At 47.8% G+C, this 17,775-nt stretch overlaps 1 protein-coding gene across 2 annotated transcripts; it reads right to left on the bottom strand.

The window, feature by feature from the left end:
• Positions 1-767: 767 nt before the first annotated feature.
• On the bottom strand, positions 768-17,143 carry PAQR6 (progestin and adipoQ receptor family member 6). Of its 2 annotated transcripts, none has more exons than XM_033135908.1 (8): positions 16,836-17,143; positions 7,033-7,241; positions 5,780-5,907; positions 5,069-5,274; positions 4,807-4,933; positions 3,814-3,910; positions 3,120-3,264; positions 768-2,527 (listed from the first exon to the last, which is right to left on the bottom strand). In XM_033135908.1, exons 2-8 carry the CDS (start codon positions 7,081-7,083, stop codon positions 2,256-2,258), a joined length of 1,026 nt encoding a protein of 341 aa, XP_032991799.1. In that variant the 5' UTR covers positions 7,084-7,241; positions 16,836-17,143; the 3' UTR covers positions 768-2,255. The 2 variants fall into 2 exon arrangements, with proteins under 2 accessions (XP_032991799.1, XP_032991800.1); XM_033135909.1 differs by lacking the exon at positions 16,836-17,143 and adding an exon at positions 11,159-11,180.
• Between the last annotated feature and the right edge of the window lie 632 nt (positions 17,144-17,775).

A 17,775-nucleotide genomic window follows, 5' to 3' on the forward strand; every position in this document is an offset into this window, starting at 1 on the left:
CAGTAAATTAAATGATGATGATGATGATGATGATGATGATGATTTTAGAGACCAACTAAGTTTGTTCTTGGTATGAGCTTTCGTGTGCATACCAAGACAGAGAAACCAGTAGGACAACACTTCAGTCTCCCAGGACATTCTATACAAGATCTCAAAGTAGCTGTCTTAATACAAAGGAATTTCAGAAATAGACTGGAAAGAGAAGTGGCTGAATTGCAACTAATCACCAAACTTAAAACCATGGAGAAACCTGGTCTGAACAAAGACATTGGATTCTTATCTCATTATACATGACAAAGCTATCTTTAGCCATCTCACCCCTTGCCTTTCCCTGTAAGACCAATTGCAGTCGTTAAGAGCCGTCAACAGGTTTTCCACACCCATCAGCCAATCACCCATTCCCACCACCCTTCTGAGTAATACCCCTCCCCACTCTCTCACTATATATAAGGGTCTGGTGACTTCTGTTTCAGTGTATCTGAAGAAGTGTGCATGCACACGAAAGCTCATACCAAGAACAACTTAGTTGGTCTCTAAGGTGCTACTGGAAGGAATTTTTTATTTTATTTTGTTTTGACTATGGCAGACCAACACGGCTACCTACCTGTAACTGGATGATGATTTGAACTAAATAGTTTCAACTGGATTTTGAATAAATACACAATTAATAGCTGCTGCTTTGATTTTTACTGTGTTATGATCTTTCTTCGTGGGCTGTGCAAACTGCTATTCTGAAGGTAGGTAGCCGTGTTCTGAGGGATGTTTTTAATGGGGGGAACCTCTGGGGATGAGTTTATGGAACCAAGGGGGCATGGACCAAAAATGTTTGGGAACCGCCAGCTTAATCCATCGCACTTGTGCACCTTTATGGATCATCCCAGCATCCAACTGCCTTTTGCAATCTGAGCCAGTTCTTTGTCTAATCTTGCTTACAGGAGGCAGAGAGAATTCTCATCCTGCTGTTGCTCTCCGTTCTTACAGCAAACGGATTTAGGCTGGGGCCTTCTTGCGTAAAAAAACAACAACTCACAATGGTGCTCAACTGCGGTAGTTGCACTCACTCAGCATCTCCTCTCCTGACAGGGCTTTCCCAGGGGAACTTCCCAATAATTGGATAACAATTAATGAGTGCAACATGGGGTGGGGAGAGATGCCATTTGGGTTTTCGTGCGACAAATAAGCTGTGCAATCCAAAAGAAAGGCACACGCGCTTAGTTCTCTTATGGGCGGTGCTATTCTCTTGCGCCGAGTGTGGAGAGAGTCCTCTCTTTCTGGGGTTTTGGCCCACAGAGGATCCCTCCACCCTCTTGTGTCACATGAGAATCACAGGATCGTAGAATCGGAAGGGACCTTCTCATCTAGTCCGTGTCCCTGCAACGCAGGAGCCACAGCTGGAGAATCTGAGACAGAATGCAAGATGGGCGAGGGAAGTTGCTCAAGAAAAATGGGTTGGTGGTAGACGAATAGAAAGGAGCCTTGTACGATGCAGGATTAATGGATTGAATTTGTTGCCCCAAGATGTGGTGATAGTGTGGGTGGTTTAAAAGGGGGTGAGAGAAATGGATGCAGAGCAGGTCTAGGCTCCATGTTCAGAGGAAGCCTCCCTCAGAATACAGGGTGCCTTCACCCTCTCCCTGGAGGTATCTGCTTGCCATCGTTGGAGACAAGAGTTATGTAAGAACATTAGAGGAGGCCTGGAGCTGGATCAGGCTAAAGGCCCATTCTAGCCCAGCATCCTGTCCTCAAAATGGCCGACACCGATACCCACAATGGGAAGCCCATGAGCAGGACTCTCAGTGCAACAGCAGCTCTCCTGAAGAGAACATCCGAAGAGAAATGACGCGGTGCCCAGATATTTAGAATTTTGCACCCCTGGAAGCAGAGCCGAATGGAAAGTGGAAATCAGGCTCTGTGTAGCAGGAGAGAGAGCCAGCAATGGCCGTCCCAGGCAAAAACCCAAGTCCACTTCTCTGACATACTGTGGGGGGAGGCATTCAGTTGTGTGTCTCCGCGCTGCACAACCACGAACAGTCAAGTCCCAACCAAATGTTTAAAGTGCTCAAACTTAGGAGGAACATTCAAAAGGGTCCCCCCCCCCTTCTGACCCAGGCGCCATGTTCCTCCGGACACAGAACACTGAGGTATAAAGTGCAACAGCGGACGAAACTCTCACCCAGGGGCTCTCAAAGGAGTGGCTGCCCGAGGGAGGCGGAACGAAGGTCCCTCGGAGAAACCAAAGCCAGAGAGCCCCTCCATCACTGCTCCTTGGGCCGTTCCACCTCAGGGACGTTGCTCTGCAGAATCAGTGTTGTGCCGGAGGACCGGAGGAGGGCCATGGTGAAGGCAGCCACGAGTGCGAGATTGCCCAGCAGGGCAGCTCCGAGGATGACAAAAGTCTGGGTGAAGGTGGCCGGCGGGGCGTGAGCACTCAGCCAGGCGCGGCGCGAATGCAAGTCCCATAAAACAGATTCCAGTTGGAAATGGGTGCCCACAACAGCACAGATGTGGAAGAGCTGGTGGCTGTGTCCTGGGGGGGGGGGAAGGGAGGTGGGAGAAGAGAAGAGATGTGGGGATAAGAGAAGATCAAGAGAGAGAAAATGGTTGTAACAGAACAAGAGCCAGGGGTGGATAAAGCCAAGGGCCCATCCAGTCTGTTCTCACAGTGGCCAACCAGATGCCTCTATCGGTCGAGCCCAAGAGCACTCTCTCCTCCTGTGGTTTCCAGCAAGTGGTATTTTCAGAAGCATTACCTGCTTCTGACTTTGGACTTGATTAAGGTAAAGGTAAAGGACCCCTGGACGGTTAAGTCCAGTCAAAGGCAACTCTGGGGTTGCGCCGCTCATCTCGCTTTCAGGCTGAGGGAGCTGGCGTTTGTCCACAGACAGCTTTCCGGGTCATGTGGCCAGCAGGACTAAACCGCTTCTGGCACAACCGGACACCGTGACAGAAAGCAGAACGCACGGAAATGTTGCTTACCTTCCCACCGCAGCGGTACCTGTTTATTTACTTGCACCGGTGTGCTTTCGAACTATTAGGTTGGCAGGAGCTGGGACAGAGCAACCCCGTCGCAGGGATTCAATTATCTCCACCCCGGCCCACCCCATCCCCCTCTCTCTTACCAATGTAATCAAAGCGCCCAGGGGCCAGGCGCTCTGGCAGGTGGGAAGCGAAGAGGAAGCCGGTGAGGGCTGCAAAAATAAGGTGGTAGAAGTAACCAGGGACGGAGTCATTCCAGGCACAGTCTTCGCCAAAGCAGAACAAGAGCTGAAAGGCAAGGAAGCAGCATGAGTCAGCCAGGAAGAGTGGCCGGCCTGGAGTAGAGGAACAGTGACACCATGCCAAAGGGCGAAGCCACCTGCTTTCTGTGACACCATGAGGAGAGGAAAGAAATGAAGGCAAGAATTTGCATCTGTGTGGCACAGCAAGACTTGGGTGAGGGGAGGCTCACCCCAAAAACTATTGGGACTAATCTGGATTATTGGTATGCGAAGGTAGGGGAAACTGCACATTCAGTCCTTAGAGGCCAAAGTAAAAAAAAAGATGAACCCAAGAACAGCCCTGCAGGATCAGGCCAATGGCCCATCTAGTCCAGCATCCTGTTCTCACAGTGGCCAACCAGGGAACCCAGCAAACAGGAGCTGAGCATGAGCCACATTCTCCCCTCCTGCGGTTCCCAGCACTTGCTGTTCAGATGCATTATTCCCTCTGACTGGGAGGGCAGAGCCTAGCCCTTGTGGTTAGCAGCCATTGACAACCTTCTCCCAGCAGAGGCACCCCCCCCCCGTGGCTACATTGCCCCCACCGTCATCCTACCCTGTAGAACAATGGAATGTTGTCGAAGACAAAAGGGTAAGCAAAGGCTGTAGTCCTCAAGATCTTGCACAAAGAAGGACACTCCAGTTCCAGGAATCTAAACCAGGAGACCAATGGGAGGGGGGGGAGTTCTAATTAAAAGGTGGTGAAAAAAGCCTATGAAGAAAAAAAAGTCAGGGTAGGGTGGAGTAACAGTTGTGAATCTCTGGCTTGGAATGGAGCATCTAGATTGGGCTTTTAAACAGCCCCCTGGCACTTCATCTACAACAACGTTGTAAGAGGGTGGCTGCCCAGTTGGCACTGACCTCATGACTGGGGACTTTTCAGTGGTCGTTCCCCCAGCAGCGTAACTAGCTGTTCGGGCGCCCGGGGCAGCGCATGCACCCTGACCCGGGGACAGGACAAGCATCCCATGGGAGCGGAGCAAGCTGCCCATGGGGCAGGGCTAGCCAAGGCAGAGCGTGCTGCACGGAGCCTCCATGGAGTCTGCTGCGGGCAGACGCAAGCCCCACGCTGCCATTCTCCTAGCCACGCCTCTGAGTTCCCCAGGTGCGGAATGCCCTTCCCAGCACAATGTGTCTGTTTCCATCACCCAGTGATGGAAACAGACCCTGTTTGATTTTTGACAAGGTTCCGAATTATAGAAAGCGCTGGATCTGAAGTTGGCCCATGGTTGCCTTGCTGGCAGTAAGATCTTTAAAATAAACTGAGCTCCAAAATGCAGCCTTTTTTTGAAATCTGATATGCCACAACTTCACATCTGTGCAAGATACACCGTTTTCATTTCAGCTCTGACCTCGGCACGGCACAAAAGCCTTACCCAGTACTTTTTTCTCTCTGGGGGCACCCAAGTCTATGCAATAACAGCACCTTCTCCCCACCCCCACTCCCAAAAATGTTTAAAATGTGGCAATAACGGTACAAACTTCATGGTGAGGAGCGGCTCCTTTTTTCCCCTTAGAAAAATAAAAGAAAAGCACTGGCCTTACTTACCGGGAGTAACAAGACAGGCTGGTGCAGATAAAGGAATTCAGGGCCGCCAGGGGGACAAAGCAGTGGTGCAAAGGGCTGCCCACCCAGACATCAGGCATTGCGTAGGCTCCGTATGTGATAGCGCAGCCTATAATAAACAGAGAAGAAACTTGCCGCAACCTCTGTTGGAAAATTCAAGACAGGTTAAAGGGAATCCTTCTAAATGCCGCACACAGTTAACCTACGGAACTCCCTCCCACCAGAGACTTGAAGGCTGCCTCACCCAAACTGTAGAGGCTGAGCGCTCCGTAGTCCAAGAAGTAGCAGATGTGCCTGGCACGGGTGGACATGGTGCTGAACGTGTGGGCACAACTGGAGGTGAAGGGGTAGAGGCACACCAGCACCATGTAGGCCAGGAAGGGCCAGCTGTAGGTGTCACGCCAGAAGTCCAGGCTGTAGGAGAGCATCAGGAAGCGCCACAGAAAATACCTGCAAGGGGCAAAGGGCATCCAGGAGAAGGACAACGGGCCAGCGGTTCCCAAACTTTTTCAGCCTACAGTCCCTTTGGTTCCATAGACACATCCCCAGTAACCTTATCTGAAAAGCATTATTCAGAATAGCAGTTTGCACAACCTAGTAAAGAAGGTAATAACACAATGAAATCCAGAACAGGAACAATTAAATTGCATGCTTTATTCAAAATCCAAGTGAAACTATTTAATCAGTTCAACAAAATTGATGAAGTTGATCCTGTGGTACTAGCTTTTCAAAACCCGATAGTCATTTACACACCCTCCAAATGTCCCTGTTTTCCAGTCCTGGATTTACAAAAGCCGTCCTGGTTTCTGATTCAATCCCAGAATGTCCTGATTTTCCTTAGGATGTCCCTATTTTCGTCAGAGAATTGTTGGAAGGTGTGGAGTTTTGTAAGCCCCCAAGCCAAGGAGATAAGTAACTCTACACAGAACGCGGCTGAAAGACGCTGCAGACTTACCACGTCGGCAAAAAATGTGTCCAAATGTTGAGGGTTTCGTTGTTCAACTGAAAAGTGCTGAGGACGCAATCCAAGGCAGAGCTTTTGGGGTGACGGTAGCCAGAGATGATCCCATCTTCCCAGAAGATCTACAGGACAGGATTTGCCCAATGAGACACTTTTGAGTTGCCAAGACAGAAATTTAGCAGAAGTGAGGCCTGCATCAAAAGCTTTATTGAAGTGTCCCATCACTACAACTCCACCTGTGGCAACAGGCTCTCCTTAACTTCAGTTCTGTTAGTTCACAGGTAGGGAACCTTTGGCCCTCCAGATGTTGCTGAACTACAACTCCCATCAGCCCTAGCAAGCATAGTCAATGAGGATGGGTGATGGGAGATGTAGTTCAGCAGCATTTGGCAGGTCAAAGGTTCCTGTGTTAAACCATCAAGGGTCACCATGCAGCACCCCCAGGGACAAGTGTGACTACCCTTTGGCACTCACAAAAGGTTTCAGTAGATATCCCCCTAAAAATACACAACTGCTTCTGTTTACTCAGCCTCCCTTGCATTGAACATGTCCCCTTATATTTGCTAACATTTCCTTGGGCGTCAAGAATGGATGCCCTCCCTCCCTTCTGTTCTGAACAGAGGAGAGGGGCAAAGAGCTTCTCTCTAAGAGTGAAGGTGGCAGTGACTGCTGTAGGGGTCTTTCTCGCCGCTGACAGGAGGGCACAGCCACGCCAAGGCTCCTGCCTCTCTTTCTGCTCATTCAGATGTAGCAGCCATAATGATATGGCCCCACGGCAGCCATTTTGTGTTATGCCACTCCCCCAGAGCAGCCATTTTGTGGCTGGCGCCCATGGCACACTCTCCAAATGGGCCCCACTGGTCACCAAAAACTCTCATTTTACATCTTCCCTATTTCACGTTTTAACAAAACACCCCCGACCAGTAACGACCTTCCATCCCATTCCCAGAGTCTATGAGAAGAGAAACGATCCAAACAGGAGGCTTTCAACTTGTTAGGCTGAATTCGCATGTAACGTGAAAATGCTTAGAGAGTTCATGCTCTTTTAAGCACGACTTGGAACAGCCAGCCTTCAAACAGAGGACCACCCTGTGGTGGAAATTCAACCAGTGCAGTTTCCTTGACTGATTAGCCACCAAGGTGTGTTGATTTGAAGAGACCCTCCTGGGCAGAACCATGCGTAGCGGGATTGGGTTGGGGGGGAGATGGCCCCTACATCGTAAACACTGGAAGGATAATTTACTCACACGAGGTACTTGGTGGACCCTGAAGATCTGAGGCAGCTTTATCGTAAGCATTTCCAGTCACAGCGCACGGGATTCTCTTGGAGATGTGTTTTTAAAGGCAACTCTGCTTGTGGGGAGAGATTTTGCCAAGTGGTCCTGGGCAGCTGCAGTCCACAACCCCCTTCCTCCAGGTAGCTCTGGAGACGGGGATGGGGGTCAACATTTGTGTCCTAAAATAACAAAGGAAAAAGGAGGATGGGTCCAGGGGGGTATACATATACAGGAGAGAGAGAGACAGACACAGAGACGTGAAGGTTCACTCAAGGGGCAAAACAAAAGTGTTCAGAACCCAGGAGTTGCTGTCACCAAACATGGAGCTACAGAGTTTGTACGATTGAGGTCCTCCTAGCCCTTGGGTGGCAAGCAATAACCTCACAATCAACTTTTAACAATAAACAAACAAACAAATATATATTTACACACAATAACTTTAACCTTTGCCAACATAAAAATAAAAAAGGTTCTTTTGAACCTTCGGACCTTCTCCCCTCCCTCCATGGGTTCCATTAAAACAAAAATCAGTTTCTTTTCCCCCCTTTATCTTTTACCACTATCCATCTATTATATAATCATAGTTACCAAAATTCATTTCACATTACAAGTGTCATTGTATCCCTGCCAATGATTTTAACTGCCAACAGTGGTCTTTTAAGTATATTAAGAAGTTGTCGATAAATCGATAAATAAAACAAAATAAACCGACATCATAAAATTAACAAACAGTCACAAATAAAACAGGGGGCAGGAGCAGAAATAGAATCGTTAGAATTGTAGGGTTGGATGGGACCCCCAAGGGTCATCCAGTCCAACCCCCTGCAATGCACAGCTAGAGGATCCCTGACAGTTGGCCACCCACCCTCTGTTTAAAAACCTCCAATGAAGCAGAGTCCACCGCCTTCCGAGGGAGTCCCTTTCACTGGTGAACAGCTTGTATAAAGTGTCGCTGCCATCAAGGGCCCCTGGGCAAAGAATTGTGATTCCAGAAGGCTGTGGGACCCCCTTCCCCTCCAGCTCCAGGGACTGCCAAACTCACTCTGCCAGGGTATCATCATTGGGCCTTCCACCTGTTCCTATTTTCTGGCAATTCAGCACCTGGGAGAGCTTCAAAAGCACTTCTTAGGCATTACAGTGGTACCCCGCTAGACGAATGCCTCGCTAGACGAAAAACTCGCTAGACGAAAGGCATTCGCTAGCGGAAGGCTGTCTCGCAAGACGAATTTTTCAATGGGCTTGCCTTGCAAGACGAAAAAAATTCCAATCCCCCCCCCCCCGTCAAACCGCTATTCTCCCGTTGGTGCTTCGCAAGACGAAAAATTCGCTATACAACAGCACTCGCAGAACGAATTATTTTCGTCTTGCAAGGCACCACTGTATCTTGCTGCAAGCCCTAAAACAGCCCAGTAAGGCAGGCCATCAACATTACCCCCCAGCCAGCAAATGCCAGAAAGCCGAGCCAAGGGAAATAGTTGTTTATGAGGTCATGGTGGAGACCAAGAGTTCTCTGAGGGTTTCCTGATTCACAGAACAGGAACACTGATATGTGTCTCTCCCTTGCAAACAATTTGTCTAGTTTAGAGATCTTTTGGTCAGGGTTTGCTGCTGGGTGTGTCAGTCTTCATCCCCCATTCAGTGCAATGGCCAGAAGCTTCTGAAGTGTGTGTGTGTGTGTGTGTGTGTGTGTGTGCGTGTGTTAGGTCGCAATGCCCCACAACAGTCGTCATTTTCTAAGCTTCATAAAACTTTTCAAGTCACAGTGGATCTGTTTCTCCTTTACTGTGCGACTGCTGCAGATCACACACAGGCAGAAACAGAGGTCACAGCCCAAGGTCATCCAGTGCTTGACGAAGGATTTGAACTCTGGTCTCCAAAGTCACACTCTGAAAAGCCTTTGTCTATTTTTCTGTCCATCCAAAGAAAGGGATGTTTGGCAGGGTGGGAGATTTCTCATAACTCTTAACTGCACTACAGCACACTCTCTAAACCACTGTCCCAAGACGATTTACACACAGAATAATTAAAACAGTTAATGCAACAAACAAACAAAAAAACAAACAAAAAAACAGCAAATACATTTGCAGTGTTGTACACCACCCCAATCTCTGAGCAGGGCGAGATTCCAGGGGTTCCAGGCAGCTTTGTGTTGTTTTCTTTTGGAATAAGGCACAGCAGAGACTGTGGTGTCTTTATGCTATATAGTTTATTTACACATACATGCAACCTGAGTCTATGATGGTTGTGTTCACAGCATTAATACCCCCAAAAGGGTCTTGTTTCTCCCATAGCTACAGCCTTGGATTCAAAAACCAAACATTGCTCTGCCTCTCTGCCTTCTCCCAGCTTGCTGCTTTCCCTCTAGCACACATTACTCTCAACTCACACCATGCCTTTCTAACTACCTGTGAGTTGAGGGATTTGCCATCTCACACAGAAACTCTTTCCTTTTGCTCCCATTAATGACCCATCATCCTGGTGATTGCCTCACCCAGGAGCTACCCTGGCTTAAATTTTGACTCTTGCTGAATTCAGGGTTTAGCAGGGTCTCAGCGTACAGCCTACCTCCCCACCCCAACTAATAACAATAGCAAGACTAAAACTCTCAACAGGTGGACACTTCTGGTAAAGACCCATTTATCCAGCTGGGAAAACCTGCCAGAACAGCAATATCTTCGACTGTTTCCTGAAAGTGTGGGGTGCTGTTCCACAGGGCAGGAGAAGCCACCCTAGAAGTTTGGAACTTGCAAGAGAGACTCTCTGGCAGACTGCAGTGATCTATTGGGTGAAGAAGGGGGTAGCATCCAAAACAGGGTTGTTGACAGGGGCAGGATGTCCTGGTCCGATCACACCAGCTACAAAACAGCTTCTGGACCATTTCCAGGCCCAATTCTCTGTGTGAACTTCAACTTTTGACACCCCCTAACAGCATGGAATTGGTTGGTTTTACTGCTTTTATCTCTGCTGAGGCGCAATTTAGACAGGAAATGCATTTATACCGTGTTGTGTTTTAAACTCTGTCATGTGTGTGCCCCCCTGGAGAAGCTCAGAGTTATGGGGAGACGGGAAAAAAGGTTTAATGTTCTATTGTGTTTTTATATATTTTGGAAGCTGCCCAGATTGCTGGGGCAACCCAATAAGATGTGTGGGGTATAAATAGTAAAATTATCATTATGGAATGGGACGTCCCTATTTTCCTCTGAGAAGTGTTGGAGCATTATGGGAGAGCATTCCACAGATAAGGAGAGGCCCCTGAAAAGGCCCTCTCCCTCGCCATCTGTTTCCAGGCCTCCCTCAAAAATTGGACCCAGTTTCCAAGACAATAATGCCCACTTACAACACAAAGAACTCGTAATCCATTTACTCTCAGCAGCCAGAAACATCATAACCAGACACTGGAAAGACCTGGCAGGAGCAAACATGGACCAATGGTACCAAGTAGTATGGGAAACAGCCTTACTAGAAAAACTAACCGGTAACCTGAAACTGACACGGGGACAAACAGAAGACACCTTCACCCCGGTATGGTTCTCCTTCATCGCACACACAGCCCAACAAGACAATGACAAAAACCTACAAACAGCATACAAATCAATATGGCTAACCTGATCCAAAACACCCACCAACCCCACTCACGCAGGAAACCAAAGATCACCACAGCCAACCACAAATGAACAATCACACCCTACGCCAACCCTGACTTCTCTCACCGCCAAAGGAGCTCAAGCGAACAACAGAGAACCTACACAAACAACGCTGACACCAAACCCTACTCATTTTAAGTAAAATAGAAACATCGTCACCCCACCCCACCTATCTCCCCATCCCACCCACCTCTCTCCCCCTTTTCTTCCTAATGTCTCAACAACAAAAACTGATTTGTAAAAATTTTATATGGAGAGAGACATTGCACTACCTTTGTAAATCAATAAAATCTTTAATAAAAATATTTTTTTTTAAATTGGACCCGGTGATAAAACAGAATAATCAGACAACAAAACAATAGGCATCTGCTAAAACAAAAGCCTGCTGGTTTGTTTTTTTTTTAAAAAAAGCTTGAGCCAGCAAAGAACAGCAAGAGAAGGACGCAATTAACCTCATGGAGCAAGGAGTTCCATAGTTCTGTTCCACATAAAGCGCTGACCATTTCTATTTTGACAATGAGAGGGGGGGAGGAGCAGGACACGGAGTTGTCTCCCAGTTCCCCCTCCAGAATCTTTTTCCTCTCAACCAAGGAGACCTTTCATTCACAGGGGTGGGAGAAGAAATCTCTCCCCCCCCCCCGTTTCCCCCCAAACTAAAAATCAAGTTCTCTTTTGTTCCTTCTCACAAGGCCACCATTGACAGCTGAAGGCCCTCGGAGTCACATGGTTGACCTCAGAGGAGTCAAGGCAAAACGATGAAGGCTTTCGGCAGGGATGGAAATAAAAGATTAATTACTTCTTTGTATCCAACCCAGACAAACAGATTCTGAGGAAAAACCTGCCGGAAAGATGGGAGGGCACCCAAAGCTCAAAGGTCAGAAGGGGTGTCCCCCCCCACCATCTCATTACCCATTTTTCCAGTTTGTTGCATCCAATAAAAATCACCAGTTGTGCTTCCCCGTCACCCCACCATCCCAAACACTCCTCCTCTTCTTCCACCCTTGCCCTGCCTCTCTCCCTTCCTACTTTCTGTTCAGAGTGTGCCAACCACCACTGGGCTCTCTTCTTGCTGAAAAAGACCCAAGCCAAGGCTGAATTCTTGGGAGATAAAATCACCCTTTCCATCATTCCAACAATATTTTTTTGAAGCGTGGTCTCAAAGGCGTGATGGGTTTGGGAGCTGGGAGCAGCAAGGAAAATGAACATAAGGAGATCCCTGCTGGATCAGGCCAGTGGCTCACCTAGTCCAACATCCTGTTCTCACAGTGGCCAACTAGATGCCTGTCTAGCAGGATTTGGGCACAAGAGCACTCTCCTTTCCTGTGGTTTCCAGCAACTGGGATTCAGAAGCACTACTGCCTCTGACTGTGAAGGCAGGTCAGAGCCATTGTGGCTAGGAGACAATGACAGCCATGAATTTGTCCAGTCCTCTCTTAAAGCCACCCAAGCAGGTGGCCGTCGCTGCCTCCTGTGGCAGGGAGTTCCACAGTTTAACTATGTGCTGTGTCTTTTCTCTGTCCTGAATCTTCCAATGTTCCGGTTCATTGGATGTCCACAAGTTCTAGTGTTATGAGAGAAGGAGAAAACAATTTTTCCTATCCTCTTTCTCCCTGCCAAGCATAATTCTATAAACTTCTCCCATGTCACCTCCTGCTTGCCTTTCCTCTATACTACAAAGTCCCAAAGGCTGCAACCATTCCTCACAGGGGAGTCGCTTCATCCCCTCAATCATTTTGCTTGGCAATTTCTGAACCTTTTTCCAACTCTACAATATCCTTTCTGAGGTGAGGAGGCCAGAACTGCACACAAAATTCCAAATGCGGTCACACCATAGATTTCTATAACGGCATTATGATACTGGCAAGTTTTGCTTTCAGTTCCTTTTCTAATGATCCCTAGCATGGAATCTGCCTTTTCTACAGCTGCGGCACACTGGGTCAACATCTTCACTGAGCTGTCCACTATGGCCCCAAGGTCTCGTTCCTGGTCAGTCCCCACCAGTTCAGACCCCATGAGCACATATGTGAAATTAAGATTATTTTTTGCCACAACATGCATCACTTTACAGTGACACCATGTACCATTCACCCACTTTGGGGAGGTCCTTTTGGAGCTCTTCGCTGTGGGATATTGCAGTCAAATATAACTAGAAAGCTTAGGGCTAGTTAACCCATGAATGGGTTAAGACCATGGAACTGTACTCCTAAACTCAGGTCATACCGCTTCACCTCCATTGAAGAAGGAAGTGAAGCTTCCTTTGTTTACTCTCTTGTACTATGTGAAGCTCACCAGGAAACACGTATGAGCTTGACTGCTTCAAGCCCAGGCCGCATGCTCAGAAGTATTTATTGGTATTTTGCAACCCAATAATTTTCTACCTGTGTTCTCATTGCTGCTGCATGGAATAGTGTATGAATGTGACCTTTGGAGTTTGTAAGTAAAGCATTTAAACTTACTAAATAGTCCAAAAGCAGCTGGAGACCCAAGTTTGGGAAACACTGGTTTAGGCAAAGCCCACCCAGAAACGTAGAAGTGGCATGTGCTTTATTTCTGTAAACCTACTGTTGATTCCCCCTGCTTTACAAACCAGAAGCAGCCTATATAATTTTTGTTAAATAAATAATCCCCACTAGTAGTGCTCAAGGCCTGAGACCCCCCTCCCCACACATCACATCCAATGGAGCCATGCACTTAAAGAACCCCAACAAAATTATCCCCAAGCCCTAACACCCCTGCGGAAAACAACAGTTGCTTTGAAACCCATCAATGAGCTTCATTTCTCTCCTGGATTTACCCAACAAACACATCTGCGACAGGCAAGGTTTTAAGGAGGTATTTGGCAATTAAAAAAAAAAAAACTTGAAAAATATAATAAAGCCGGATTTCTCAGGCAGCAAAAGCTTTTTTAGTGCTTAAGAGATTTTCCATATTCAAAAGCACTTAGCAGACATTAGCTAATTGAAGCCACCCGCCTTCCTTTTAAGAACAAAACAAATCCCCTTACTCCAAGATAATCAATGCAAATGATGCTGTGGGCTCCAAATTCTGCATTCATAAGAAGAGCCTGCTGGATCAGGCCAATGGCCCATCTAATGCAGCATCCTTTTCTCACTGCGGCTAACAAGATGCTTGTAGGAAACTCGCAAGCAGGACCCAGGTGCAAGAGTCTTCTTGCCTCCTGCAGCTTCCAGGCTTCAAGAAGCATTTCTGCCTCCAACTGTGGAAGCAGAGCGCAGCCACTGTGGCTCTCTCCAGTGCTTATTTTTCCTTTAAAAATGTTTAGGGGTACTGTCATTTTGACTCAAGAAAATCACCATTTTATAGTTCAAATTGGGAAAAATAAATACAGTGGTACCTCTGATTATGAACTTAATTTGTTCCGGAGGTCTGTTCTTAACCTGAAACTGTTCTTAACCTGAGGTACCACTTTAGCTAATGGGGCCTTCTGCTGCCACCGCGCTGCCGGCGTGTGATTTCTGTTCTCATCCTGAGGTAAAGTTCTTAACCCAATGTACTACTTCTGGGTTAGCAGAGTCTGTAACCCGAAGCGTTTGTAACCTGAGGTACCACTGTACAGTAAATGGACAAAAGTACAAAGATTCACAAAACATTTAGGCAGGGGTCAGCAACCTTTTTTCAGCCATGGGCCGGTCCACCGTCCCTCAGACCATGTGGTGGGCCGGACTATATTTTGAAAAAAATAAAAAAATGGGCAAATTCCTGTGCCTCACAAATAACCCAGAGATACATTTTAAATAAAAGCACACATTCTGCTCATTTAAAAATACCAGGCAGGCCCCACAAATAACCCAGAAATGCATTTTAAATAAAAGGACACATTCTACTCGTGTAAAAACACGCGGATTCCTGGAATGTCCGCAGGCAGGATTTAGAAGGCGATTGGGACGCATCCGGCCCCCAGGCCTTAGGTTGCCTACCCCTGTGTTTAGGGGTATGCGTACCCCTGCATACCCCCAGGGGAAAAAAAGCACTGGCCCTCTCCTCCATAAATGTGTCTAATCCTCTCCTAAAGCCACCTAGGGACCCTCCCCCCCCCACTCCAAGGTTTCAATCATAGAATTGTAGAGCTGGAAGGGATCCCAAGGGTCATCAAATTCCAACTCCCTGCGCAAATCTGCTTTTATCACTGTCACCAATTCCATGTTCTCATGTCATACATGTCATATAAACACACACGGGTATATGAAATATCCGGCGGTCCTCAACAGCTGGTCCGCAGCCCCAAATCCCCAAGTCTCCCAGCTTCTCCTGGGGATCACCGGCGCTGCTAGCTGGCATTTGGGTGGGAGACACAAGGACCTTTTTTTCAATGGTAAAGGCAAGTCAACAGTTTTGCTTACCACAGTGCTTTTCATTCCTGCCATGCTGAGCTGGAAGCAAGGCGTTCCCCCCCCCCCCCAAGTTTCTAGTCCATGTGGAGGAAAGACAAAAGAAGCGTAATGGCTGCGCAGAGCAGAAGACAAATCCACAAACATCCAACGTGGATATTTCCCTCAGATGCTTACCTTGAGTTGACACCTGAGTGATGGCACTGGCGTTCTCCATACACACCAGTTTCTCATGCCTAGAAAATCTGATTTTTGACTCCAACCCTCACTTTCTTCTTCTTTATGAGATAAGGAGTGAAGGCTGATTCTGGCAGTTCCCAACCAGGGCACAGAGATGACGTACCACCCCTTATCATTTGTCCTCAGCATCTGGCCTTCAGGGTTGCGTTGCCTCTGAACATGGAGATTCCATTTCCCTATCATTCATTTTTATTGCCTTTGTAGCCCGTATTTTTCTCCCCATCTCAATTTAATCCCCACAACAACCCTGCGAGGTGAGGCCAAGAGGAATAGTGGCTGGTCCATGGTCGCCCACTGAATTTCGTGGCTGAGTGGGGATTTGAACCCTGGTCTCCCAGTTCCTAGTCACTTCCCCACCCCTGGCTCTCATGGGTGATAAATATGAACAGTTATCTGCTTCCCCCATGATTTGTCCAACCCCCCCCACACACACTTTTGAAAACCCCACTAATATCACATTTAACTATACAGTTGTCTGAAATTGTGGATCAATCACATATATCAATCACACAGTTGATTTATAAATTTCCGTCATGCCATCCACTCCTCCTCCCCCAATTATCTTTCTCCCCCCCCATCTAAAAAGCCCCCAATAGCCTTAGACTCTTCACACAGGGGAACTGTTCCAACCCCACACCCACCCAACTTTCCCTGATTATTTGGTTACCCCTTTCTGACCCTTTTCTGGTTCCACAATAGCCCTTTTTCTGATGGAATGACCAGAAAAAACACACACTAGTTTTGAAATTTTAATGCTAGTGGAATCACACCAGGGACGCACAGCTAATGCACCAAAAAAGCTCGGAGAAATCCAAATTCGGTACCAGCAGCCAAAAAGGGCACAGTTAAGTCCTATTTCTAATTCCATTGATCCACCTAAAAAGGATATTGAAAGCTTAGCAGCTGTGGGCAAGACATTATGGGGATGTAGGTTCCCTCTCTCCTCAGCTAGGCACACCTGCACGGATTTGTAGAGAAAAAATCCCAATCTCCCTCTCCTCCCAAAAAGTCGCACTGTCTTCAAATTTAAGCCCATTTTAGAGCTGGGTAAACTGAGGCTCTCTGCTAAGGAATGGACACATGGCCAGGCTGGTGCAGAGCAGGTGGCTTGATCTCTTCCTCCTTTTTCTCAACTCTGCCTGCTAAAGTCCCGCTTCCTGAGATAATGGCTGGCTACGCCAGGACCCTAAGGCCAGAATCATAGAATTGTAGAGAAGTAAAGAATCCCAGGGGTCATCTAGCCCAACCCCCTGCAATCACAGCTAATGAATCCCTGATAGGCGGGCCATCTAACCTCAGGCTGCGATCCACTGGGTCCAGAATGCCAAGGCTGTGAGAACCAGGCACATTGATGCGCCTGGAAAGATTTTCAGCTGCATCCTGAAAAACTTTTGACCAAGGCAAACTCAAAATTTAGTTAAAAATTAAAAATAAAAACTCAACAGCTGGCACAGCAGGAAGGAAGGAAACCACCGCCCAGGCGAGAAGAATGAAAGGCAGGCAAGGAGGCCGAGGAGCCTTCCAGCTTGCAAGCAGTTACCTGCTCCAGAGAGGACGGACCCTGCGGGGCAGACCCCCCCAATGAACCGCTACCAGCACTCCATCTTGTCCGAGTTGCGGGGCCTGCAGCCCGGGCTCTAAGCAAGCTCAGTGTGTTTCTGTTTTTCCCCCTTAGTTTTTACTCCCCCCGCCGTCTTCTTTCCTAAGCTACATTCCTTGCCAGTTCTGGTGGCGGAGTGCCAGGCCGCCCTCCCCGTTGGCTGGAGTTTATGGGCGGAAGGGGAAGAAATGGGCCTCTCTCTCTCTTCGCAGAAGCCACCACCATCAGGAGCCAGAAATGCAATAAAAGAGCTCTCATTATTCCTCCCTCCTTCAAGGCAGAAACCTAATGTGTCTTTCTAAACAGGGGATCTGCAGCTGGAGTTGGGGGGAGGGGGAGGAGAGAGATGCAAGCCACAGCAGGTTCCTTGAGGACATTCGTTTTCGGGGTTAGGTTATTTTTTTGGAGGGGAGGGAACGCATTTCGGGAGGTCCCAGAGTTACACAACCGGAGCAAAGCCAGGTGTCAAGCTGAGAGCCTTTTGCACTTTCTGAAGCGACCCAAAACTTCTGCTTCCAAGTTTTTGAATTTTGAGAGACAATTTCCAGTGAAATAATGCGGGCGTAACTGCGATTTGACTTCACCCCTAGAGCTGCACTCCACTGTCTGTCGAGGCACACGGATGCCAACAAGTTGTTGTGCACTGTTTTTAATGTGTGTTCTAATATTGCAACCCGGACTCAGGGTGAAGGGTGAGACCGGCTTCACATTTCTGCCGTAGGGGCAATTAAGGATTTTTAAAAGGGTGGGAGAAGAAATCCCTTTTTTAAAAAATTGTGCACGGAACAAAATGTCTGTGGAACGTAGCCCTGACCCAGAATTCACAACCAGCTCCCTTCGAAGGAGGCTAGAAGATGTTTTTGACAAAAAAGGTAACACA

The sequence above is a fragment of the Lacerta agilis genome, chromosome 17 (assembly GCF_009819535.1).
Source record: "Lacerta agilis isolate rLacAgi1 chromosome 17, rLacAgi1.pri, whole genome shotgun sequence".
NCBI classification, from domain to species: Eukaryota; Metazoa; Chordata; class Lepidosauria; order Squamata; family Lacertidae; genus Lacerta; species Lacerta agilis.

Excerpts from the sequence above, each read along its gene's own strand:
- PAQR6 (XM_033135908.1), bottom strand. The coding sequence starts at position 7,083 with ATGCTTACGATAAAGCTGCCTCAGATCTTCAGGGTCCACCAAGTACCT. Across the intron at positions 3,911-4,806 it reads AGCCTGTCTTGTTACTCCCG|ATTCCTGGAACTGGAGTGTC; the intron begins GTAAGTAAGGCC and ends CTCCTGGTTTAG. Across the intron at positions 3,265-3,813 it reads ACATTCCATTGTTCTACAGG|CTCTTGTTCTGCTTTGGCGA; the intron begins GTAGGATGACGG and ends CTTGCCTTTCAG.